General features: G+C 36.6%; 1 protein-coding gene across 1 annotated transcript; it reads left to right on the forward strand.

Annotated features, from left to right (window-relative positions):
- The first annotated feature begins 1,233 nt into the window (after positions 1-1,233).
- LOC131439491 (antigen 5 like allergen Cul n 1-like) lies at positions 1,234-21,005 on the forward strand. The gene is made up of 3 exons (XM_058610612.1): positions 1,234-1,538; positions 20,141-20,663; positions 20,727-21,005. The coding sequence occupies exons 1-3, from the start codon at positions 1,517-1,519 to the stop codon at positions 20,950-20,952; spliced, it is 771 nt and encodes a 256-aa protein (XP_058466595.1). The 5' UTR covers positions 1,234-1,516; the 3' UTR covers positions 20,953-21,005.
- The last annotated feature ends 307 nt before the right edge of the window (positions 21,006-21,312 follow it).

The following is a 21,312-nucleotide window of genomic DNA, read 5'->3' on the forward strand; positions in this document are numbered from 1 at the left end:
GGCATCTAGGCTGGTACAGTCCGGAGAGAGCTAATAGGTACTATCAATCTCCTAGTGGACCCCAGCCCCTATTTGTGAGTCTGTGTAACTCATTTATACTAAAACCAAAAAAGACTTTATATTCGATTTTTTTCGCCGTATAAATTGAAAAAGAAAGTTTTTTTTCAGGAGACAAAAATTCATCATTATTATGAAATTTTCAATTATTATTCGACTATATAATTGCTATTTTAGTGCTGTGATATTATTAACAGCGTTCTATCCGATTCTGATTTTTTAGCATTCTTCCTGATTGATTCTAAACGAGTTAGCCGATGGCAACAAATTTTTCTATATTTCTTTCATTCACATCTCGATAAATTTTCGTCACCAATACGCTAATGAAAGACGTCATTCTTTGATTGATATGATACTTTCCTTCACAACGGCAGCAGAGGCGATGGTAGACATGATGTGACCACGTTGATTCGCACCTTTTCGCTTGAAATCAAGTTTTACGAAGAAAGGGTTGAACAGAAGCATGGATCAAAAGTTATAAATTTATCAATAGCGTCTTTATTGAAGCAAAGAAAAAAAACACGGAAACTACGAAAACTTGAAATTTCCAAAAAATTATGACTCAAAAAAAACATACATCCCTTTAATTTGAATATGTTATGCAAAAATGTTTCAGCTTTCAGAAAAAAAAATTGAACATGGCATAGTGCCCATTAATCTTAAACCATGAAAACAGTTAAAAAGTTTTACAATTGACTTTTTTAAACACAAAACTTCAACTTAACAATATTCGCTTATTTTTTCTAAATATTTTAGGCATTTATTGACAAAATATCCAAAAATTAGCAGAATTGGCCGAGTGATTTGAAAAAAATGTATTTTTTTGAAAAAACGATTTTTGATCCACCCTAACAAGGAAATGGTCACCCTAAAGACAAAATAAAAATAAATCGGGTCCAATATTTGGAGAACGATTCTTCCAAATATTACGAAATTCTGAGAGATCGTATATAAGTTTCTCATGGAATTGCTCTATACCTAAAATTATCATACTAATCACATAGCATACTCGCTGAACAATTATTTGTTGACAAATGTTATGTAAATTATTTTTTCCATTTTTCGATCTATTCAAATCGCCCTGCTATTCGAAATTTAAATAAGAAATCATCCCTTACCATCAGCGGCGACCGCGCAAAAACGCAAAGAATTGTTGCATAATAATGAATTGGGTTCTGTAAATCGTGTTTCTCCAATAAGTTGATTTATATTATATTCTTCGGCGAAAACCGGATCGCCAGAGTAGCCGGATACGAGAAATCTTCCAAAAAGATTGTCCCTACTGTGAGTAAAATTGTGAGTTTTTTTATTCTTCCAAGGCCAGTACTGATCTGCGTCTAGTCCGAGATGGTTTGATCTCTCGTATGACTCTCTAAGGATTTGCGATAGAGGCTATTTGTTTTTGGTGATTTAAAATTCTAATTTTGAGAGAGTTCGATTCTTCTTCCCGGACTTGACGATGAGGTCGTTTACTCTTACCGGTAAGTTGAACATCATTATACGATACGGTGGTTAGCGGTGTTTGAGTTGGCTACACATCGATGCTCGTCTGTGCATCGCCAAAAGAAAGATGAAACGAGTTTCACAATCACGTTAGAAGCAATTCAAACAGGTGGCTTCCTCTTCATGTTTCATTCATACTTAATATGATTAACATGTGATAGAAAACGTTATCTGATGTAAAAACTGTTATTATCAATGTGCCGAATATTATATTGTGTTTTATATAAAATCTCAATTAAATTGTGAAGAACAATGTTTAGCAAACAGCCAATTATAGTCAACAATAAGATAATATCTGAGCAAATATAGCAAAAATAATTATGTCATTTAAAAGAAACTTCAATATCACTTGATATCCTTCGCGTGCATGCGGTGCGTATGTGTTTAAGTGAGAAATAGAATCTTAAAAGTGAAATAATTTCAGTACCAGACCGATTATTGCTAAGACTCATATTGATCGTTATAGTTTTTATACGGTTTCTGAACTACACACGGAGAACCCTTCGATCATAAAATTGCGATATCGCAGTTTTTGATTTTTGCGATAGTTGATTTAACTAATTTCTTTTTGATTCAACCAAAATGGTTTTTGATTTGCATATATTCAAGTAGTTGAAAAATATGTTGTTTTGAATGCTGTCAAATGCCGGAGACAGTTGAAAGCAAAACAATAATTGCAATGCAAAATCAACAACTTTTCAGTTGAAATCTTTTCGCGTCGCTTTAAAATGTCAATGAAAACAACATCGATGGTTAAAGCGTTTGGTGAAATTGTGTTTATTCGATTTCAGAATTTTATGATAACAAGTGTTTATCTAACAGCGGTGTTGTGATAAAGTTAACCTCGTTTGAGATGAAAAAGATTTGGTGACAAATTAGAAAATGTTAATGAATGATCATCTCGAAATCTTTCAGGTATGCGCGAAAATTTTATGCTTCAAATTCGATCATTATTTACTTCCAGCAGACTGTTTTACTTCCAGCTGTTTGTTACCGATGATGATGTTCATGCATTAGCAATAAAACGCTTTTTGACATGAATTTAATTTATAAAAGTAACAGGAGCGAAGGGTTTCAAACGCACAGAACGCGCTGCGATTGAATGGCGCGTTTGAATTGCCGTCGCAAAATTCCAATTCCCAGCGGTTGATACACACAAGCTCATATAAATTGACTAAAATTATCAGTGCATAACTTTAGTTCAACCGTTTGAAGGCATCATTTTAGGTAAATTTAATAATTTCGCTAATTTACTCGCCCCTCCGGGCACTTTTGCTGATTAAAAACGTTTTTCTACATCGATCATTTCCGATCGAATCAGAAGTATTTTTTTTAGAATTTAGATCTTTACTGATCTCAAAACAAACAAACGAATAAAACCGATTTATTTTTCAACTAACAGAATTTTGTTTCAATAACAACACCAGTTATTTCAACTAAAATAGTTGTTGAAATTGAAAGGTATGTGTCCTCACTAATTGACAGCATTTTTTTTCAAACAGTTAAATTAGTTGTTTCAACCATCGTTTCTGCTAATCGAAAAACAAAAATGACAGTTTAGTTAAAACAACAATCGATTAGTTGTACCAAATTTTAACCATTCGAATTCAGAAAATCAACTAATATTCTGGTTGAAATGGGATCGCGGGTGGTTCCGTGCAGACCGATGAGTGCGGCCAGCTGCAAACCGCCATTGCAGTTACAGGGAAAAAAACGGATAAATTCATTCTTCATATCTTGTTATCAAATTGATTGTTGTTGACTAATGCTTGATAACAGTATCTACATATATCTATATAATCCGACTTCAAGAGCCTCGGGAAATAAAGATCAAAAGAAATGGAACTCACAGCAACTGTTTAATTTTCGGCGGTTTAACTCCATCTGATCCCGGCTCTGGTAGTGGTGGATCGGGATATATAGTATCGCAAAAAAATAAATTTCTGGATTTACACACCGGGAGTTAGGCGTGGATTAAATTTAATGGCAAATGGTTCAACCATCTTTGAAGTGAATGGGTGATATATTATATACATAATTGAAACAAAACAATAGCCAAATTTCCTATGTCGAAGATAATGCTTAGAGGCTTCTGCGCTGGAGAGTTCAAGTAGGAATTTTGCATTCGAAGCTTTGATCCGGTATCTGCAATCAAAAATACGTTCGTTGTCCGCAGTCATTACACATATGACAAGTTCGATTCTACACATGACAAGTTCCTTGGGAACAATACTACCGAACTAGCTCCAGAGCTAAAGAACTAGCTCCAGAGCTACGAGAAATGAAAAACTGCTAGGGGTGTAATGATGCCTTTCCGTTTCACCGTTTGTATGAAAATTAGATGCAAGTACAATTTTGGATTTTTCAGACACTAGTTCCGGCATGACAGAAACCAGGGCATGGATCGAATATAGCCGAAAAAAGCGCGTCAACTGATGATGATGGAACAGTTTAACAGATTTTCACCTTTCTCATATAAAAAGGTTATGCAATCACTTGTAAACTCGACTAGTCAAATCTTTGTTATGATCATAACTACACAATCGACTAAGTTTATCGATTTGAGAATTGACTTTGTGTGTTGTATGTATGTATGTATGTATGTATGTATGTATGTATGTATGTATGTATGTATGTATGTATGTATGTATGTATGTATGTATGTATGTATGTATGGGTGTGTATGTGTCAAATAATCTCGCTCACTTTTCAGAGGCTGAATCGGTTTGAACGATTTTGAGTTCAGATGAAAGGTCTCACGATCCCATACAAAATTCCAGACTTTTGTCCGAATCCGACTTCCGATTCCGAAATTACTGGGCGACGTGAGTTTAATAATTTAAATTGTTGTGTAGAGCTACTATTCAATACACCAAAAAATCGAAACCGGTCTCAAAACTGTTTCAATTTGTATGCTATATTCGTTACTGGTCATACGAATCGACTATACCGATCTTCGGCTACCGGTTCCGGAAGTATCAAAGTTCCTATGCAGAATTTGAACTAAATCGGACGTGCGGGAGTAGCGCTAAAACGCGAACAAAGTTTGACGATTTTCAATCTCCAAAGTCATCGAGTCGATTTTTGTGAAAGTTTTTTTTCGGGATGACACCAGATTTTTTGAAGCCAAATATCTGCATTTCTAAGATATTTGGCATCAAAAAATACTTTTCGATTTCGGAAATTTCATGTACCCCCTCTGGTGATCTAGACCGAAAATTTTCAAACTTTGACTTTTGAGGAGGTTTGAATCTACTGTTAATTTTTTTTTTCATTAAGATATTTTATTCCGCTCATACGCACTTAAGTTTGATTTGACCGTTTATGCCCCGTTTACACTTCTGCTGGCTGCCAGCATGCTGGTGTCAGTGTACTGCCCTCTTAGGAAAAAACGTTCAACTGTGGTCCAATGATCCAAAGTATCAGACCAACGAAGGACCGAGCAGAAGTGTAAACGGGGCATTAACACTAATTAAAAAAATATTTTTTCTTATGGGTGGATCTAGTAGTCATCTTTTTCCTAGGAGGAAGAACGTTTTCATTGCCATCCAGCGAGGAAGAACGTTTTCATTGCCATCTCTCCATTTAAGGGAGAGCAGTGGATCGCTATTCTCGCTCCCATCCATTGGTTCGGTGTCACTGTTGTTGGTGGAATCATCGTTGTTACTTTTATTATTAGCTGCTGCTGGTGTACCTTGTTCTGCATGAGTTGCGACTATAAGATTCGTTGAGGAGGATACTTCATTGTTGTTGATGGCTGTTTCCGATGTACTGGGGTTTTTGGGGTTGGTGTGGAGGGAGCGCTGTTATCCTTTGGGTCAGACGTCTTCTTGTCCAGTTTTTCACATGGGTTACCATAGTGAACAGCTTTTTGGCAATTATTATTATTATTATTTTTATTGTTTGATTCCATCTGACTGAAGTCTACATGAAATATTACCTTATATTATATTGATGAACTATTTTTAATCCGTGTTATGAATCGGCAAGATGGTTCTCCGTATTCGAAAAACTCTTCGACAGATGTAAAAGTGCGGATCATTGATGTAAACGGTTCGTAAAGTCCAAAGCTAGTACGATGGAAGCGAGGTACAAGTAAGGATCCATGACGCAGAGATCTGGATGGCACTCGGATGCATAACGATGACAATAGATTAGGGCTGTCGACTTCTCCATTCAAAAGCTTTGCAACAAATCCAGCCTGTTGGATACAACGACGTCGTTGATGAGTTTCCATATTTAGCAGCTTGCAGCGAGCATCATACGGTGGAAGATTTATCGGGTCACGCCAAGGAAGGTACCGCAATGCATATCTGATGAACTTTTGTTGCACGTTTTCGATCCTTAGGCTCCTGGTCAATTGATAAGGATGCCAAACAATTGACACATTCTCCAGTATTGGCCGAACGAGAGAGCAGTAGAAAGCTTTTAAACAGTACGGATCAGAAAAATGTTTTGATATCTTCGTGATAAACCCTAATTGTCGATTAGCTTTTGCAATTACTGCCGATCGATGCAAATTGAACGTAAGCTTTTGATCAAGTAGCACACCTAAATCGCTATATTGGTGAGTTCTTTGCAGAATAACACTATCAATGACATAGTCGAATCTTATTGGCTGTTTGGTACGATGGTAGGACATAACCATGCATTTTGAAATGCTCACGGTCAGCCTGTTTCGATGACACCAGTCGACGAATTGATCTAATATTGTTTGAAGGCAAACGCAGTCCTCAGTAGATCGAACGATGAAATAAATCTTTGAATCATCGGCATACGCTAATTTACATCCAGGCCTCAAAATTCGTAATATGTCGTTGAAATACAGAATGAACAGCAACGGACCTAGGTTGCTTCCTTGGGGTACTCCGGACGAGTTAGAGAAACTGGAGGATTTAGTTGAGCCAAGCTTAACACGTAGAGTTCTGCAAGTCAAGTATGATCTCAGCCAATTAGTTATACGCTCTGAAATCCCTAGTTTAGATAGCTTTGCAAGCAGAGTATCATGGTCAATTGTATCGAAAGCCGCTTTAAGATCCGTATAAATTACGTCCACTTGCGCTCCGTGTTCTAAGTGTTCTAAACAAGTTGTTGTGAATTGGAGAAGATTTGTGGTAACTGATCGTCCGGGCATAAATCCATGTTGATCGTTCGAAATATAGCATTTAGCTTTAGCAAGGAGAGCTAACAATAATTTCAAAAATTTTGGATGCAGCTGAGAGACTTGTAATGCCACGACAATTTGCCACATTCCGTTTATCTCCTCTCTTGAAAACAGGAACTATAAACGATTGTTTCCAAATCGCCGGGAATCAAGATTCAACAAGTGACTGGTTATAAATTCTACACAATGGCTCGGCAAGAGCTTCAATATTACGGCGAAACACGACGGAAGGTATACCATCCGTACCGGGTGAGAACGTACTCCTAAGTTTCCGAGTAGCTTTCCTAACCATATCAAGTGTAACATAGGATACATCAAAATCAACCAGGTTATCACGCTTGGTAACGTAATGCGCGCGAATATTGATGAGAAATGATTGGCAAACAATTCGCATTTCTCCGTACTTTTTGATGATTCAGTATCGTATAAAAATATACTTGTTGGGACCGAAGAGCACTTTCTCGTTGAATTAACGTAGTTCCAGAACTTTTTGGGGTATCGTCTCAAATTAGTTTGCACATGTAAAACGTAGGATTTGTAGAGCGACGAATTCAAATTGCGATACTCATTGGATGATAAATGAAAGCTACGTTTATTCTCAGCTGAACGATGTCTACCTAAAAGTCGCTGTGAGGCATTATGTTTTCGTTTCGATGATCCCAATAGTGATGTACTCCAAGCAGGAGAAATACTTGGCCGGCGAATCGGTACATGAGAGTTCATCCAGTTATATAGCACAGCACAAAAAGTTTCAGCCATTTCGTCAGTGTTCTTCCCATTAAATAAATTCACCCAATCAATTGCGGTTAGTGCAGTAAAAAGCATATCTAAATCGATTTTATTGTAATCCAACGGCATCTCGTCATCAACAGTGTCGTAATTCAAAAGCACTTCAGAAGCTGCAAGCGGAGTGCTTATAACCAACGGCGGATGATGACGATCAATTGATAGGAGCGGAGAGACGGAACACGTAATATCAACCGTCATATCCAGGGGACAAAAGATCAGGTCGAGTGTGCGATCTAAATGGTTGCGAATAGGATTCATATGTCGTAGATGGAAAAAATCCATACTATCAACTAGTAACGAGGAAGCTGTTGGCAAGGAGGTAGAATTATTAGGTCGAAGTCCTTCGTCATCCAACCCCCAAGATAATCTGGGCTGGTTTTAGTCACCACATATCAGGACGTTCTCAGAACCAAATTTGATTAGCTCGTTGACTGAATGAGTATGTGCACTCATCACATTGACATCATTACTAATATCGGGGGGAATATAAATAGCACACAACAGCAGTCGCTTACGTCCCATTGATATCGACACGCACACTTGATCAATGGTTTCTCCCATAGTAACGTTGACAATTGAGCCGATGAAACTATTGTGTATAGCAACCAATACTCCACCAAACCGTTTTTTTGCTGTTCCGATTGTTACGATCACAACGATGCACATTGTACGTCCCACCAAATAGTTGCGATGAGTTTATTGCTGCATCGAGGCCAGTCTCGATCAAAATAATCACATCGAAATTGCTTTCAAGTGCGTTGCAATAAAATTCGTCAATTTTACTCCGTAGTCCACGAACATTCTGGTAGTATATCCAAAGACGGCAATCATCACCAGCTGGAAACTGCGACGAAGAAGCATCAAATCCGGAAATATTAGGAATAGTATAATACTCGCCTTTGGTGGAAACCCTAGGGTTTCCACCGTCAACAGAAAGCCGCCGAGAATAGTTATCATGGTTGGAGCAAACCCTAGAGTCTCCACCGTTCACAGAAAGATGACCAATAGTGTTGTTAAATCGATTTAAATTAGTTACAGCTGATTGATATGGCTCGGTGTCCTTTGGTTTTTTGATAACTCGACAAATTCACGAACAGTATTTCATCCGGCTAAACGGAAGCATCAAGAGCGAGTTCTCTCAACGATGGATCAAGTCCAACTTTGAACGATACAAACGTCAGATTGGTCACATCTATATCCTTCGGCACTATACGAATGATGTCGACCGGCACCGTTATCTTCAAGCAGCGAGAAACTATTTTTTGCATATCCTCCGTAGTCACAAGAGGGTGAAAACCTGATAAATAGAGCCAAAATTTTGGTTGGCTTGTCCATGGGTGTCAAGGATGGTGCGGATAAATCAGTTATATCTAATATGGTATTGGTGCCGCGATCAGATGGAACACCAATAGGTTGACCTTCATTACCACGGCGACGTTTAACACCAAGCCTCGGCCAGTCTGCATCCAACGCCAAAGAGTAAAGTAGCGTCGTTAAAGAACAGAACAAACAGTAATGGACCTAGGTTACTATCCTGAGGAACACCAGATTGAATCGTGAAGGAAGAAGAAATACACGTAGTACTCTGTCGCATGAATAAGATCTCAGCCATTTCAAAAACATTTTCGAAACGCCTAGTTGTGACAATTTCGTTATAAGTATTTCATGATCTATTCGATTAACACACAAAAGATCGGTCAATACGTGGGCGCAGCGAATATTGTTTGAATATCATCATGGCCGGTAAAGCATGACTTTTTTAGTCTTTTTGCAGTGACAACGATCATATCCGGAGTTATTGGAAATATGCATAAACCCACTAGACTATCCGGAACGTCCGTTTCGGTGGTTTCAGCTTGCATGGCAGATGCGGCATTGTTAACAAAACCAGATGCAAAGAAACTAACCAATTTCTATTCAGTCTGTACTCGCATAACATAAGCTTCGTAAAAATCGATATTCAATTAACTATATTTAATATTCCCATCGGTTCTATACGTCCACATCCACATCCACATCCACTAATTGAATCATTACACACCAGAACAGTATCGTCGGATGACGATTTACTGATTAGCTTCGATACAGAACAAACATACAGATCAATAATACCGACGTCTAAACTTTTATCGGAAGGAATGTATGCAGCAAAGATCTGCAGGTTGCACTATAACGACCATTTACAGTTTCGATTATTGAACTCGAATATTCTTGCGAAACGGCGATCAAAACACCACCAAACTCTCTTTTGTCACTGTGTTGTGGACTACGATCATCACAAAACACGTTAATTGAGTTTCCAAAAAGTTGTGACGAGTATAGTCGGTCGTCAAGTCTATGTCAGAATGATGACGTCGTAACAGCAGTCATGCATAGCCAAGGAAATATTATCAATTTCTGTCCTTGAACCTCGAATGTTCTGATAATAGATCCAGATTCGATTACCGTTATTGTCGTGCTGAAACGGGTGCTCATTTAGTGCAGGAATATGTAGATTTTTACTATGTTATGCATGCAAAAAAATTTGCTCTTATTACGTTATTACCATTCGAAGGCCGTAATTTTGGAAAGAGCCACACACGCACTAAAAGCAAGCAGACGAACTATCCTCTCTCGCATCACGATGCGAACTGGGAACGAATAAATCGTTTTCGTTGTTATTGACTTTAAACGGGCTCTCTTTCAATCTTCGCTGCAAGAATTTGAAACTCAGTTTAAGGAAAAACAATTTAATAAGCTGAAGACGATTAACATATGCATTACGTGGAGCATGCAAACATCAAGTTCAACATTGCAGTGTACATGGAGAATCAAGCCAAATATTTACGAGTACATTATCTTCCTGCACTATCAACATTCGAGAATCATGTTTCAAATTTATTTATTTATTTATTTATTTGCGAGCAGGGAAAAACCCGCTGGAGCTGAAATTTACAATCTCTCTCCAGCGGGCATAAAACGTCCTCATCTTTTTGTTTCAACAGATTACAAAAATTCAACAGACATATTGCTTAATACTAAGTAAAATTTAAAAAATTTTAAGTAGATTAAAGATCTAGTTAGTTTCGAAGAATATGGTGAACAGCCGGGGAATTGACAGAGTCGAGCGGAAGTTAGAAACGAACCTATTAATAAATATTATTCTTGGTTGAAGAATCGAGGGAGAATGGAATGGAATGTTGCAGTACGCAGATTTTTTTCCATCGAAAAAGAAAAGAAGAAAATTTTTGCCTCAAGCTATAGAGCAGTAAGAATCCCTCTTTCCGAATAAAAAGTGTCACAATCAGATCCGTAATCAAATCAGATCAGAAATAAAAAAAACCTGTTTTAATCTACCTATGATACTTTTCTTATATCTCTTATATTTTTGCAAAATAATTTTCTTTGATTTTGGGAAAACAAAAAGGTTTGTCCATTAACTAGAGCGAAACAGTTCTCAGATCGGTAAGATCATCTCTGACAAAAACGAAGTGAGTTCCACTATTGCAGGTGCTTCCGAATCCGGAATTCGCAAGCCGGTATAATCGAAGTCGGTTCTAGAAAAGTGACTAGGATCCATTTTTTAGTCTATAGCGACAACCCCCGGTCGTTAATCGAAAACCTGGAATCAGAAAAGCCAACATTAATTTGTTTGGCCGCCTACTGACAATGACTATCGATTGGAATAGTTTTGAGGCAAGCTTAGAAATTAGTTTACGTGGTTTACTCGCCGCTTTGAGTGACGGTATAAATATTTTAACAATTTTCAAACAGTAATTCCACAACCGGTTATCGGATCCAGATGAAATTCAGGAATTCAATATCGCTGAGCACAGTGAGTGAGATTCGTTTTGGAATATGTGACCTCTATTTCCGGTGCTTATAGAACCGAAAACCTGGAACTAGGATAGCCGAAATGTGTTATTTGTCTACTGACGATATTAAATTTTTAATAGACCTTATCCTGTAATTCCGAAATGCTGAATTCGGTTCATGCCGAAATGCTCAACTGTCACTAACCTACTAACTTCCACGACGTTTATAACGGATGCTATGTCTAAAGGTCATCAAACGGACGTTTTATACACGGATCTCTCGGCTGTTATTGACAAAATTAATCATGCTATCACAACTGGACAGACTGGGCTTCGGTTTCAACATTCTTCGGTGGATTCAATCGTATCTTTGCAATCGACGGCTGGCGGTCAAGATCAATGAAAATGTTTCCAAGGAGTTTTTTGCGTTTTCTGGTATTTCTACTGTATTTCAAAGAGACTCAAGACTCTTGAAGATGCCTTTTTTCTTCAAAGTGAACTTGTAATTTTCTCGGAGAGGGAGAGGAATGTTCGTTTGGTAAAAGAAGCTTTCAAAGTGTTGTCACATCGCGAAAAACTGCAGGATGAATCTTTCGTGACACTTCTTACCGAGGCAGAAATGATCGTAAACTACCATTCCCTAGCATTTGTACCATTGGATACACCCCTGAACAAAAGGTCCTTACCCCGAACGATTTTCTGCTCTTGAACACTCACTTTTCTCAGAGATGTCAAAACCGATATTGCCAATCTTAGGTTCAAGTGAATCTTATGCTTCTATAAAAAATTAGGCAATTAAATTATTTTTTTTCGGATTCAAAAAAAATTAACACCGTCGTTTAAAGTACGATGTCGAAACTGTATAAAATCGTCAAAATTTGAATAAAAACTATTAGAGTTTGTACGTCATGTTAGATGATGGCCATACGAACCGACTTCGATTATACCGGTTTTCGGGTTCCGGCTCCGGATGTACCTTCAACAGCAGAACTCCGTTTTCTCATGGATGGTCCACCCGATCAGAAAATCATTTCATTTTGTATTCTGTATGGTACTACTCAAATTCAACTTACACTTGTCTCCGACAACGTGTCGACGCCCGTGACGCTGAACTTTATCGTACTACCGACGACGACTCTGTATAACAATTATATCTCATAATTTATGACCACCAACTTAAAAGAACGGCTTTTATACACCGACTACAATTTACTTTATGGGTAAAGCTCGAAACTTTTAGTAAAAACTTTCCTGTGTACATTGAGTAAACTTAGGATGAAAGTTCATTTGACTTTCTCACGAAGTTTTGATGTGCAAGACCACTGTTTCCATGATCACGGTTTCTTGTGAAACCTTCTATACGCAAAACACTTCTGCGTAGGTAGCGTAAAATTTAAACTTTCAATAATCTACGGAGCGTGCGAACTGCATGTTCAGTGTCGTCTATGTTTTGTGCGGTTTCAAAAATTATGAGCACACGTTTTCTATATGACGCGCATTGAGAATTTAATTCTAATAACAATTTAGCAATACATCGAATATCTTGAAAAGTTGTGCTTGTTTGAAGTAGCAAAATTTGATCATCGAAAGCCTATTAAAGACTGTCCCAGAAAGTATGGACGCAACCAAAAACCGCTGCCATTTCGCAATGGTTCAGTATCTGTCAATTTTTATGGCTTTTTATGGCTATGTTTACACTCTTCTCTAACCACTTGTGCAGTTGTTTATTCGTTTTCATTAGTATATAGATGACACGAATGCCACAAAGATGGTAAAGTGTCATTAATAATAATAAAAAAAAAAATTAGTATATAGTATACAGTTTGTTTCGAAATGCGTGGACTTCAGCATTTCAGCAGAACAACGTCGAATAATTGTGTACAAATGGTGCACAGAACGCGGACTGTCACTGAGAAAGATAGTAAAAATGGAAGGAATAAGTGAAAAAACCGTGCGAAATGCAATCAGGAAGTTCGGTGAGGATAAGGAGGTTTCAGTTCGGGATGTGGTCAAAAAAGTGGGCACTACGAAGTCAAATGTTCTTCTTGCTAAAGAACGTTTGAATCTTCGAACCTATAAGAAGCAGAAACATCAAAAATGTAATCCGAAACAAGAAGCATCGATCAGGCCGAGGGTTTGAAAGCTGTACAATACGATTCTTGCTGAAAATTTGAACTGCATAATCATGGACGACGAAATCTACGTGAAACTCGATTACAAATCCTTGCCGGGACCCCTATATTATACGGTGCGAGAAGGGCAAGTGTTAAACCGGTCCGAGACATCGATTGAAGTAGAAAAATTTGGTAAGAAAGCTTTGGTCTGGCAAGCAATTTGTAGCTGCGGTAAGATTTCGAAACCCTTCATCGCCACTGCTTCACTGAACAGCGAAATATACATCAAGGAATGTTTCCAAAAACGACTTCTACCCATGATTCGAAGCCACAAGTTGTCTTCTGGTCAGATCTTGCTTCTTGACACTACTCGAAATCAACGGTAGAATGGTATGCTACCAAAAATGTCACTTTCGTCCCAAAAGACATGAATCCACCAAATTGCCCACAACTTCGACCAATTGAGGAATTTTGGGCATTAACGAAGGCACATCTTAGGAAACATGTCTCGGCAGCCGAAACCATTCAACAGTCAGAAAAAGATTGGAATAAAGTGTCAAAACTTGTCGCCAAGAAGTGTGTACGGAATTTAATGAGGAACGTTCGCAAGAAGGTGCGCCAGCTAGTCTACAATGGCTAAGTAGCAAATGTTGAGAATAATATTCTGTTGTTGTAGTCTAATATTATCAGTATATCGAATAAAATTTGAATATCTAACACTTTTGATTTATTTACAGCGAAATCAAAGTGCGTCCATACTCTCTGGGACAGTCTTCATGCAACCGCTTAAATGAACATTACGAGAACGATTAGAAAGCCGTATTTATATTCCAGCTTAGAGTATTATAATTCCCGCTGATCATTGAGAGCCATTTCGCATAGCGGTGCAAGATTCTGATGTTGTAGTCATTGAAGGATGGGGTAAAACGCACCCTCGAGGCATAATGCACCGTTTGCTTTTCTCAATAGTTACCAATTTTTTAATGTGGAACACATTTTTGTTTTCTTCATAGGGGTGCAAATTAGAAACTCAAGAAAAATACACGTAGAAATGTGGTCAGGTTTTGAACAATTACAGCTCAGTCAATTTTGTATCAATCCTTAATATTATGTCACCATTTGATTGGAAATATTTCTACGTATTGATTCGAATGTTCATAGCCATGTATTTTTATTTGTATATCATTGAAATGTTGATTAATAGCTAGCAGTGTCCTATTTGCCTGCAAAAAATCTCTGGCATACTGGTTTTCCCTGTCATAGTCGACGGTTTTGAAAGAGTAAACGATATATCAAAGGGAAAGCATCGCTCTGATTGGTCAATCGATGCAAAAGCGAAGCTGTTGGAAGCACGCGAATCTATAAATAGAAGTGAAATTATAGGTAACGTTTCAGTCCTACGCGTAACATGCTAGATGTAGGTTGTTGCTAGACAGCAAGACAAAAAGTGCCATAAAACGATTTGAAGCTTTAATTGGTATGCTCTGATCTTGTGTCATGCAAGATCGGATGAAATTCCATACTATTTCGTTTCGCCTGGGAAATTCACAACTACCCCAGGGGAAACTTTGAGTGCATAAGATTAATCTCTAATTTATATAAAATGAACTCGATTGATAATAAGAAAAAGTTTATCGCTTCAACCGAAATCGCAGAATGGTAGTAATGGTATAGAAACGCTATAAAAATAAATGCTTGCATACAAATTTTGAACACAAGTTTGGCGAAGGGAAGCTTAAATCTCGGTTGGTTCCTAATTAAGATCAATCTAAGCAGACTCTCGTGCATTTGCGGATTCAAAAGCCTGACGATTAATTGAAAATGTCGATCATTAGAAATTTTGGTTGCCTTGTTCCACATCAATGGCTCGAACAACCCCATGGGGCTGATCTTCGTAGTTTTTCACTGAAATTTTAATGAAACTGAAAGTTCGCCATAACAACAGATTACTATAAAATTTTGGTAGCGATGGATCAATCATATCTGAAAATTAAAAAAAACCAATTATGTCTCTGTTATAAGTAATTTTTGATGTTCGTTCCATAGTAATTTTCTAGGGTGAGGAAGACGATTTTAATTATGTAACCAGAGAACTTCTTTGCCAATTATGCGGGTTTTACCTTTTTTTTATATATAAAAAGTAGGTATAGAATTCGCTCAAACTTTAGAAAAATTTTCCGAGGCCCGGAGGGCCGAATGTCATATACCAATCGATTCAGCTCGACGAACTGAACAAATGTCCGTGTGTGTGTATATGTGTGTGTGTGTCTGTACGTGTGTTGTCAACTAAGAGGTCGAGATCTCAGAGATGGCTGGACCAATTTTGATCAAACTAGTCGCAAATGAAAGGTCTCCCCGTCACCCTGAACGCTATTGAATGGTTTTGAGATCGAATGTTTACTTTTTGAGTTATACGAAGTTTTATGTCAAAATTTTCAATTTTTTGACAGTATCTGTCACATTTGACCTTGGAAACAGAATTCGTTTCTATACTTAAATTCCACGCGATAATAGCTATCCAACAAGCCATAGATTGTTAAAATCCGTCCATTTTCAACGGAGATATCGAAATTTTTGTATAAGCGACTTTTCTCCCTATTCCAGCAGTAGGAGTTTTGAGCGCTGTATGGCAAAGAAATGCTTGGGAGCAACGTAGAACACGATTTTTCATACTGTTACATACAATTGTTTCTAAGTACCAAAAAGGCTGATGCATGATATTTCGCCTCGGACCGATTTTAGCACGGTTCGTTTCTGGCAACATAATCGTTCGAATATGGCATATGTAAACCAGATGATGGCAGAATTTTCGAGTTGAAAGCAATTCCATAATTATATTGATTTAAACTACTTACAGCAATAAATGCTGGTAGAACATAACAGCCATATACCATTCGAATCAGTTCGTCGAGATCAGCAAATGCGTGTGTGACAAATAATTTCACTCAATTTTTTTCGGAGATGACTCAACCGTTTTCTACAAACTCAGATTCATATGAAAAGCCGTATACTCCCAAACAAGGTTCCTGAATTATATTTGGTTCCGACTCCTGGTTCCGGAACTACAGGATGATATATGAAACGAAATTAAAAATGGATAACTCATTTTGCTCGTAGATGGCTGAACCGATCTAAGATTCAAATGAAATCTAAGAATCAACTATGATTCAAATGAGAGATCCTAAAATCCTATAAAACATTTTACTTTTCAGTCAGATCCGACTTCTGGTTTAGGAGATACAGGGTACTTAGTATAAAAATGTCCATTTCACATCAATTAATCAGGTTTATCGGGTTGGCAGATTTGGATAGTCGATTAAAAAATAAATTTATTTCAGTTAAGGCGGTTTTCCTTTTTTGGATTCGGAATGTACTCCCAAATTTTAATTCGCACAACAATTTCTCACTGCTCAGGTGAATTTAACTGATTTCGGCTACACCGATTTTAGAATTCCGGTTCCCGTATCGAATCGTTTCTCAAAGCTCAATCATTTTCTCAAAATTTCTCGATCATTTTCGCCAAATTGAATTTCAAAAACAAAAATTCAGGTCTCATTCAAAATACAAATCCGGACTTAAGGTCCCATACAAAATTGGTGAAGATTATCCGATTCTGGAATTACAGATGATGAGTTTTTAAAATTCATACCGATATAGAAGATGTAAATTATTTGGCGTATTGATTTAAGGCCATTCGAATCATTTTGGGTTATTCTAGTTCCTGAATACCGGCTCTGGAAGTACCATAAATGATGTGATGTGATGTGATGTGAAGTGAAGCCACCATCAGTCAAGGACTTGCCAGTGGATGCGGGTAGACTTACAGTAGCCCCGATATGACTCATCCATTCACCTTCTTACTATAGCTGTTACCGAAAAGCGAACAAAAAGGGTTGGGCGGAGATGTAAGTAGAGTCACTTACTCGTATTCCGCGGGAATAAAAGATGCTCTTCCAACCATAATATCCAGTGCATGGATGAAGCATATCGCTATACATGCTTGAACCCGCCTGATGGTTTGTTTGAGAAGGGCGCGTCAGACTCATTTGAAACCTTCAGAAGGAAACAAGTTTCCTTCAAGTGACTTGGGCTGGCTATCCACAATCCCTCGTTCAGTCATCAATTCGTAAAATGATATAATAGATTACAAAATAATATAATATAATATAATATATTTTAATTACATAAATAAAATAATATAATATAATGTTATATAATATAATAAAATATATTATAAAACAATATATAAAATAACAGTTAATGTAGAGTGTCAGTTATGCTTTTCTATCTTCGCAATACTGCAGGAAGTAGAATATTTCTCTTCTAATAACAATAATATCCACATCTATAAAAATAATATATGTTATTATTATTGATGACAAATTAATAATAATAACAATAAATATTATAATGAAAATAATAATAAAAAACAATATAATATAGTACAATGAAATATATAATAAATAATAGTCATTTCTCATCCTCTCATTCTGCCATCAACGCATTCCCTCGACCAATTGTCACCACAGACACACGTGTAGACATGAAACAGGAACCAGTGGGGATCAAGCTCACCTTGTGACGACCTTGATAGTTAGTTAAAAGATTACTTTAAAATGATAACTTATAAGGAAAACAAATTTATATTTTGCGCAGAGGTACGTAGTACTACTCATAATAAACCTTATAATATAATATAATACAACATAATGCAATACAATATAGCATAATATAATAGAATACAATATAATATAATATAATGTAATACAATATAATATAATATAATATAATATAATATAATATAATATAATATAATATAATATAATATAATATAATATAATGTAATATAATGTAATATAATATAATATAATATAATATAATATAATATAATATAATATAATATAATAATACAATATAATATTATATAATGCAATGCAGTATAATACCATACAACATAGTATATCATAACATGAAATAGTGTAAGACGATAATATAGGAAACAATATGCTATGATACAATATAACAATTAATGTCGCAGTGTAAGTTACGCTCTTCTAATAATAATAATAATAATAATAATAATAATAATAATAATAATAATCATAATCATAATAATAATAATAATAATAATAATAACAATAATAATAATAATAATAATAATAGATGATGTAATAAACAACAGAAATATATGTTGTAATATACTATGATAAACATTGCACTTTAGGATGGGCTTCAACCTACAAGCCATTTCGCACCCTCTCATTCTGCTACCAACGCAGAAGGCGATAGCACCCAGTCGACGCCGTTCTATTGGCCAAATGTCATCATAGACGCTCGGGGAGGCATGAGATAGGGACTTGTGAGGACTTAGTTATCTCACCATTTGACGACCGGCTCTGGAAGTACCATAAATGATGACGAAAAACTCTAAAGTGGAACTTACTTCGACATCTCATGGAATGTTCAATCGATTGTCACACGTTAAGATTGAAATTCGATACGATTTGCAGTTTCGGCATTACAGGGTAATGAGTGATTAAAATCTCAATTTGCCGTTTAAAACGACGATAATTAAAATAATGTCATGAGAACTAAAACACCTAAGAATATCCATGCAAAAAACACATGCGGATTGATAAAAAATGTATCATCTCACTGCTAGGTGGATTAATCACGTTTTTAAAATTAGTTCTAATACAGACGATGTATTTGCAATTTTGTAGAAAAATCGTCAAATATATCGTCTCATATTTTTGGGGGCAAAACGACCCGAATTGTGTGAGGCAAAATGCTCAAGAATTCGCTTACAAAAATTATCCATAAGTTATCAATTTAATGAACAATAGTGAACAATCTTCCGCCTGGCAAATATTTCGTCAACGAAAAGTCGAAAGCTTTCTTTAAATAAGAAGAAGCTTTATGAGGGTGCATATTGCCCCGTGGTTGTCATGAGCTTTAATCCGTTGTTTTGATGGATTTTTACCCATAGTTTAAGATCATCCTGCCTCTATGTGCAGATAATCGTCACTTCGCGTAATTTAAAATGTATATTTTTCATGTTTTCCACGATCGGGCGTCATGCCCCGCATATATTTCAATAGACAATTTTTAAGGGTTTTGGAAAATAAGATATTTCATGTATTTTTCAATGCATTCAGCGAGTATTTGTACGTAATTTTGAGAAATAATGATTACGGAAGATAATCATGCATGAAACTCTTCCGTGTTATTCTCTATAGTTAAGATATAGCTACATTTTGTTAGTGGATACGTTTTACCCCATCTATCCCTATTCACTATATTGCTGATAACTTGTCATCGAAACACACATCTTGTCCAGCACAACCCTTTTTTACGAAAGCTGGAGGTACCACAGTTTTAGTGGAAGGTAGCCACTCCATGTCCGCTTAACCTCACTTGCTGTCTTGTCCAACAAAGTTTCTGCAATGCTAATGCATCGAAGTTGCAAGTTTGTGAATAGTTTTTATTGTTGTCCGCCACCCCGGATAATTGACGCTTGCGGAAGCTATTTAGTTCGGTCTATGATAGTGATATAGCGCTTATTAAAGTATCATTAAAAATGTTTGTAAAAGAAATTTTCTCTTATACTTTCGGTATATAATTGAACGATTGGCAACATCTTTTGTTATATCGTGCATACCATTTACATACTTTGCTTCAGTTTAGTTAACAAATTTCCTCATTATTTCCACTTACAGTAATTCTTTTGACGATATTTACCCACACCAACGAATCAACTTTGACTACCTATTTCTTTCCAAATTACTATTGCAATCCATCGTTATGCTCGAGTGGCGGTCCACATGTAGCATGTTCTTCAGCGTATCCGTTTGGCTCGAATTGCAATGGAAAGCAACCTCAACTGGTGATAATGAGTTCCGATCTCAAGAGTCAGATTCTTGATCAGCATAACAGGCAACGATCACTGCTGGCCAGCGGTCAACTGCCGGGTTATTCTCCTGCAGTAAAAATGCCGACACTCCAGTGGGATCTAGAACTACAATACTTAGCAGAAGCAAATGCACGGTCGTGTGAGTACGGTCATGATAAGTGTCGTAATACGTACTGGAGTAAATATGTTGGACAGAATATTGCTATTATAAGACACTTTGGACTAAAAATTTCCAAACAAGAGGCGATCAAATATTTCATTGATGCCTGGTTCAATGAGTACGTTTATGCCTGGGGATACGTTGATAGCTATCCGCAGTACTACTATGGGTAATGTATTTACAATAAATTCTCACTAAAAAATTAGTTGTCTAATTACTTTTTTTATTTCAGTCCACAAATAGGACATTTCACACAAATCATCAATGATCGCACTATCAGAATCGGTTGCGGTATGGTCTCATACAAAACTTACAACGGAGATATTTGGACGAACGATTATTTTGTGTGTAATTACTCATTTACAAACATTATTGGACAACCTACTTACATTAAAGGAACCTCCGCATCACAATGTGTCTCCGGTATCAGTACTGTATATCCTGGACTATGCAATTGATGCCTCCAATGACTGATGATAAAACATTCATTCACTAAGAAGAAAATAAAAAATTACGCATTCTAATTCATTCTCGATGACATCTTAATAATATATTAATCTATTTCGTCATAATTTCAGCACTCCCATTCCAAAACTGATCATATTTGAAAGCACTAAAAAATAAAGACAGGCGTGTTTCTGGATTTGGCTTTTGTATTAGGTGTACAACTTTGCTTCCGCCGTTTTCTTCCAAAATTTAAAGCTTTATTGCGAAAAAGTGCTTACAGATGTATTTTTCAAAGTATTGTCCGTCGCTAGCGACAACTTTCTCCCATCTTTCCGGAAGTTTTCGGAACCCGGCTCGAAAAAAGGTGTCCT

Source organism: Malaya genurostris, chromosome 1, assembly GCF_030247185.1.
Source record: "Malaya genurostris strain Urasoe2022 chromosome 1, Malgen_1.1, whole genome shotgun sequence".
NCBI lineage: Eukaryota > Metazoa > Arthropoda > Insecta > Diptera > Culicidae > Malaya > Malaya genurostris.

Excerpts from the sequence above, each read along its gene's own strand:
- LOC131439491 (XM_058610612.1), top strand. The coding sequence starts at position 1,517 with ATGAGGTCGTTTACTCTTACCG. Across the intron at positions 1,539-20,140 it reads GAGGTCGTTTACTCTTACCG|TAATTCTTTTGACGATATTT; the intron begins GTAAGTTGAACA and ends TTCCACTTACAG. Across the intron at positions 20,664-20,726 it reads TATCCGCAGTACTACTATGG|TCCACAAATAGGACATTTCA; the intron begins GTAATGTATTTA and ends TTTTTATTTCAG.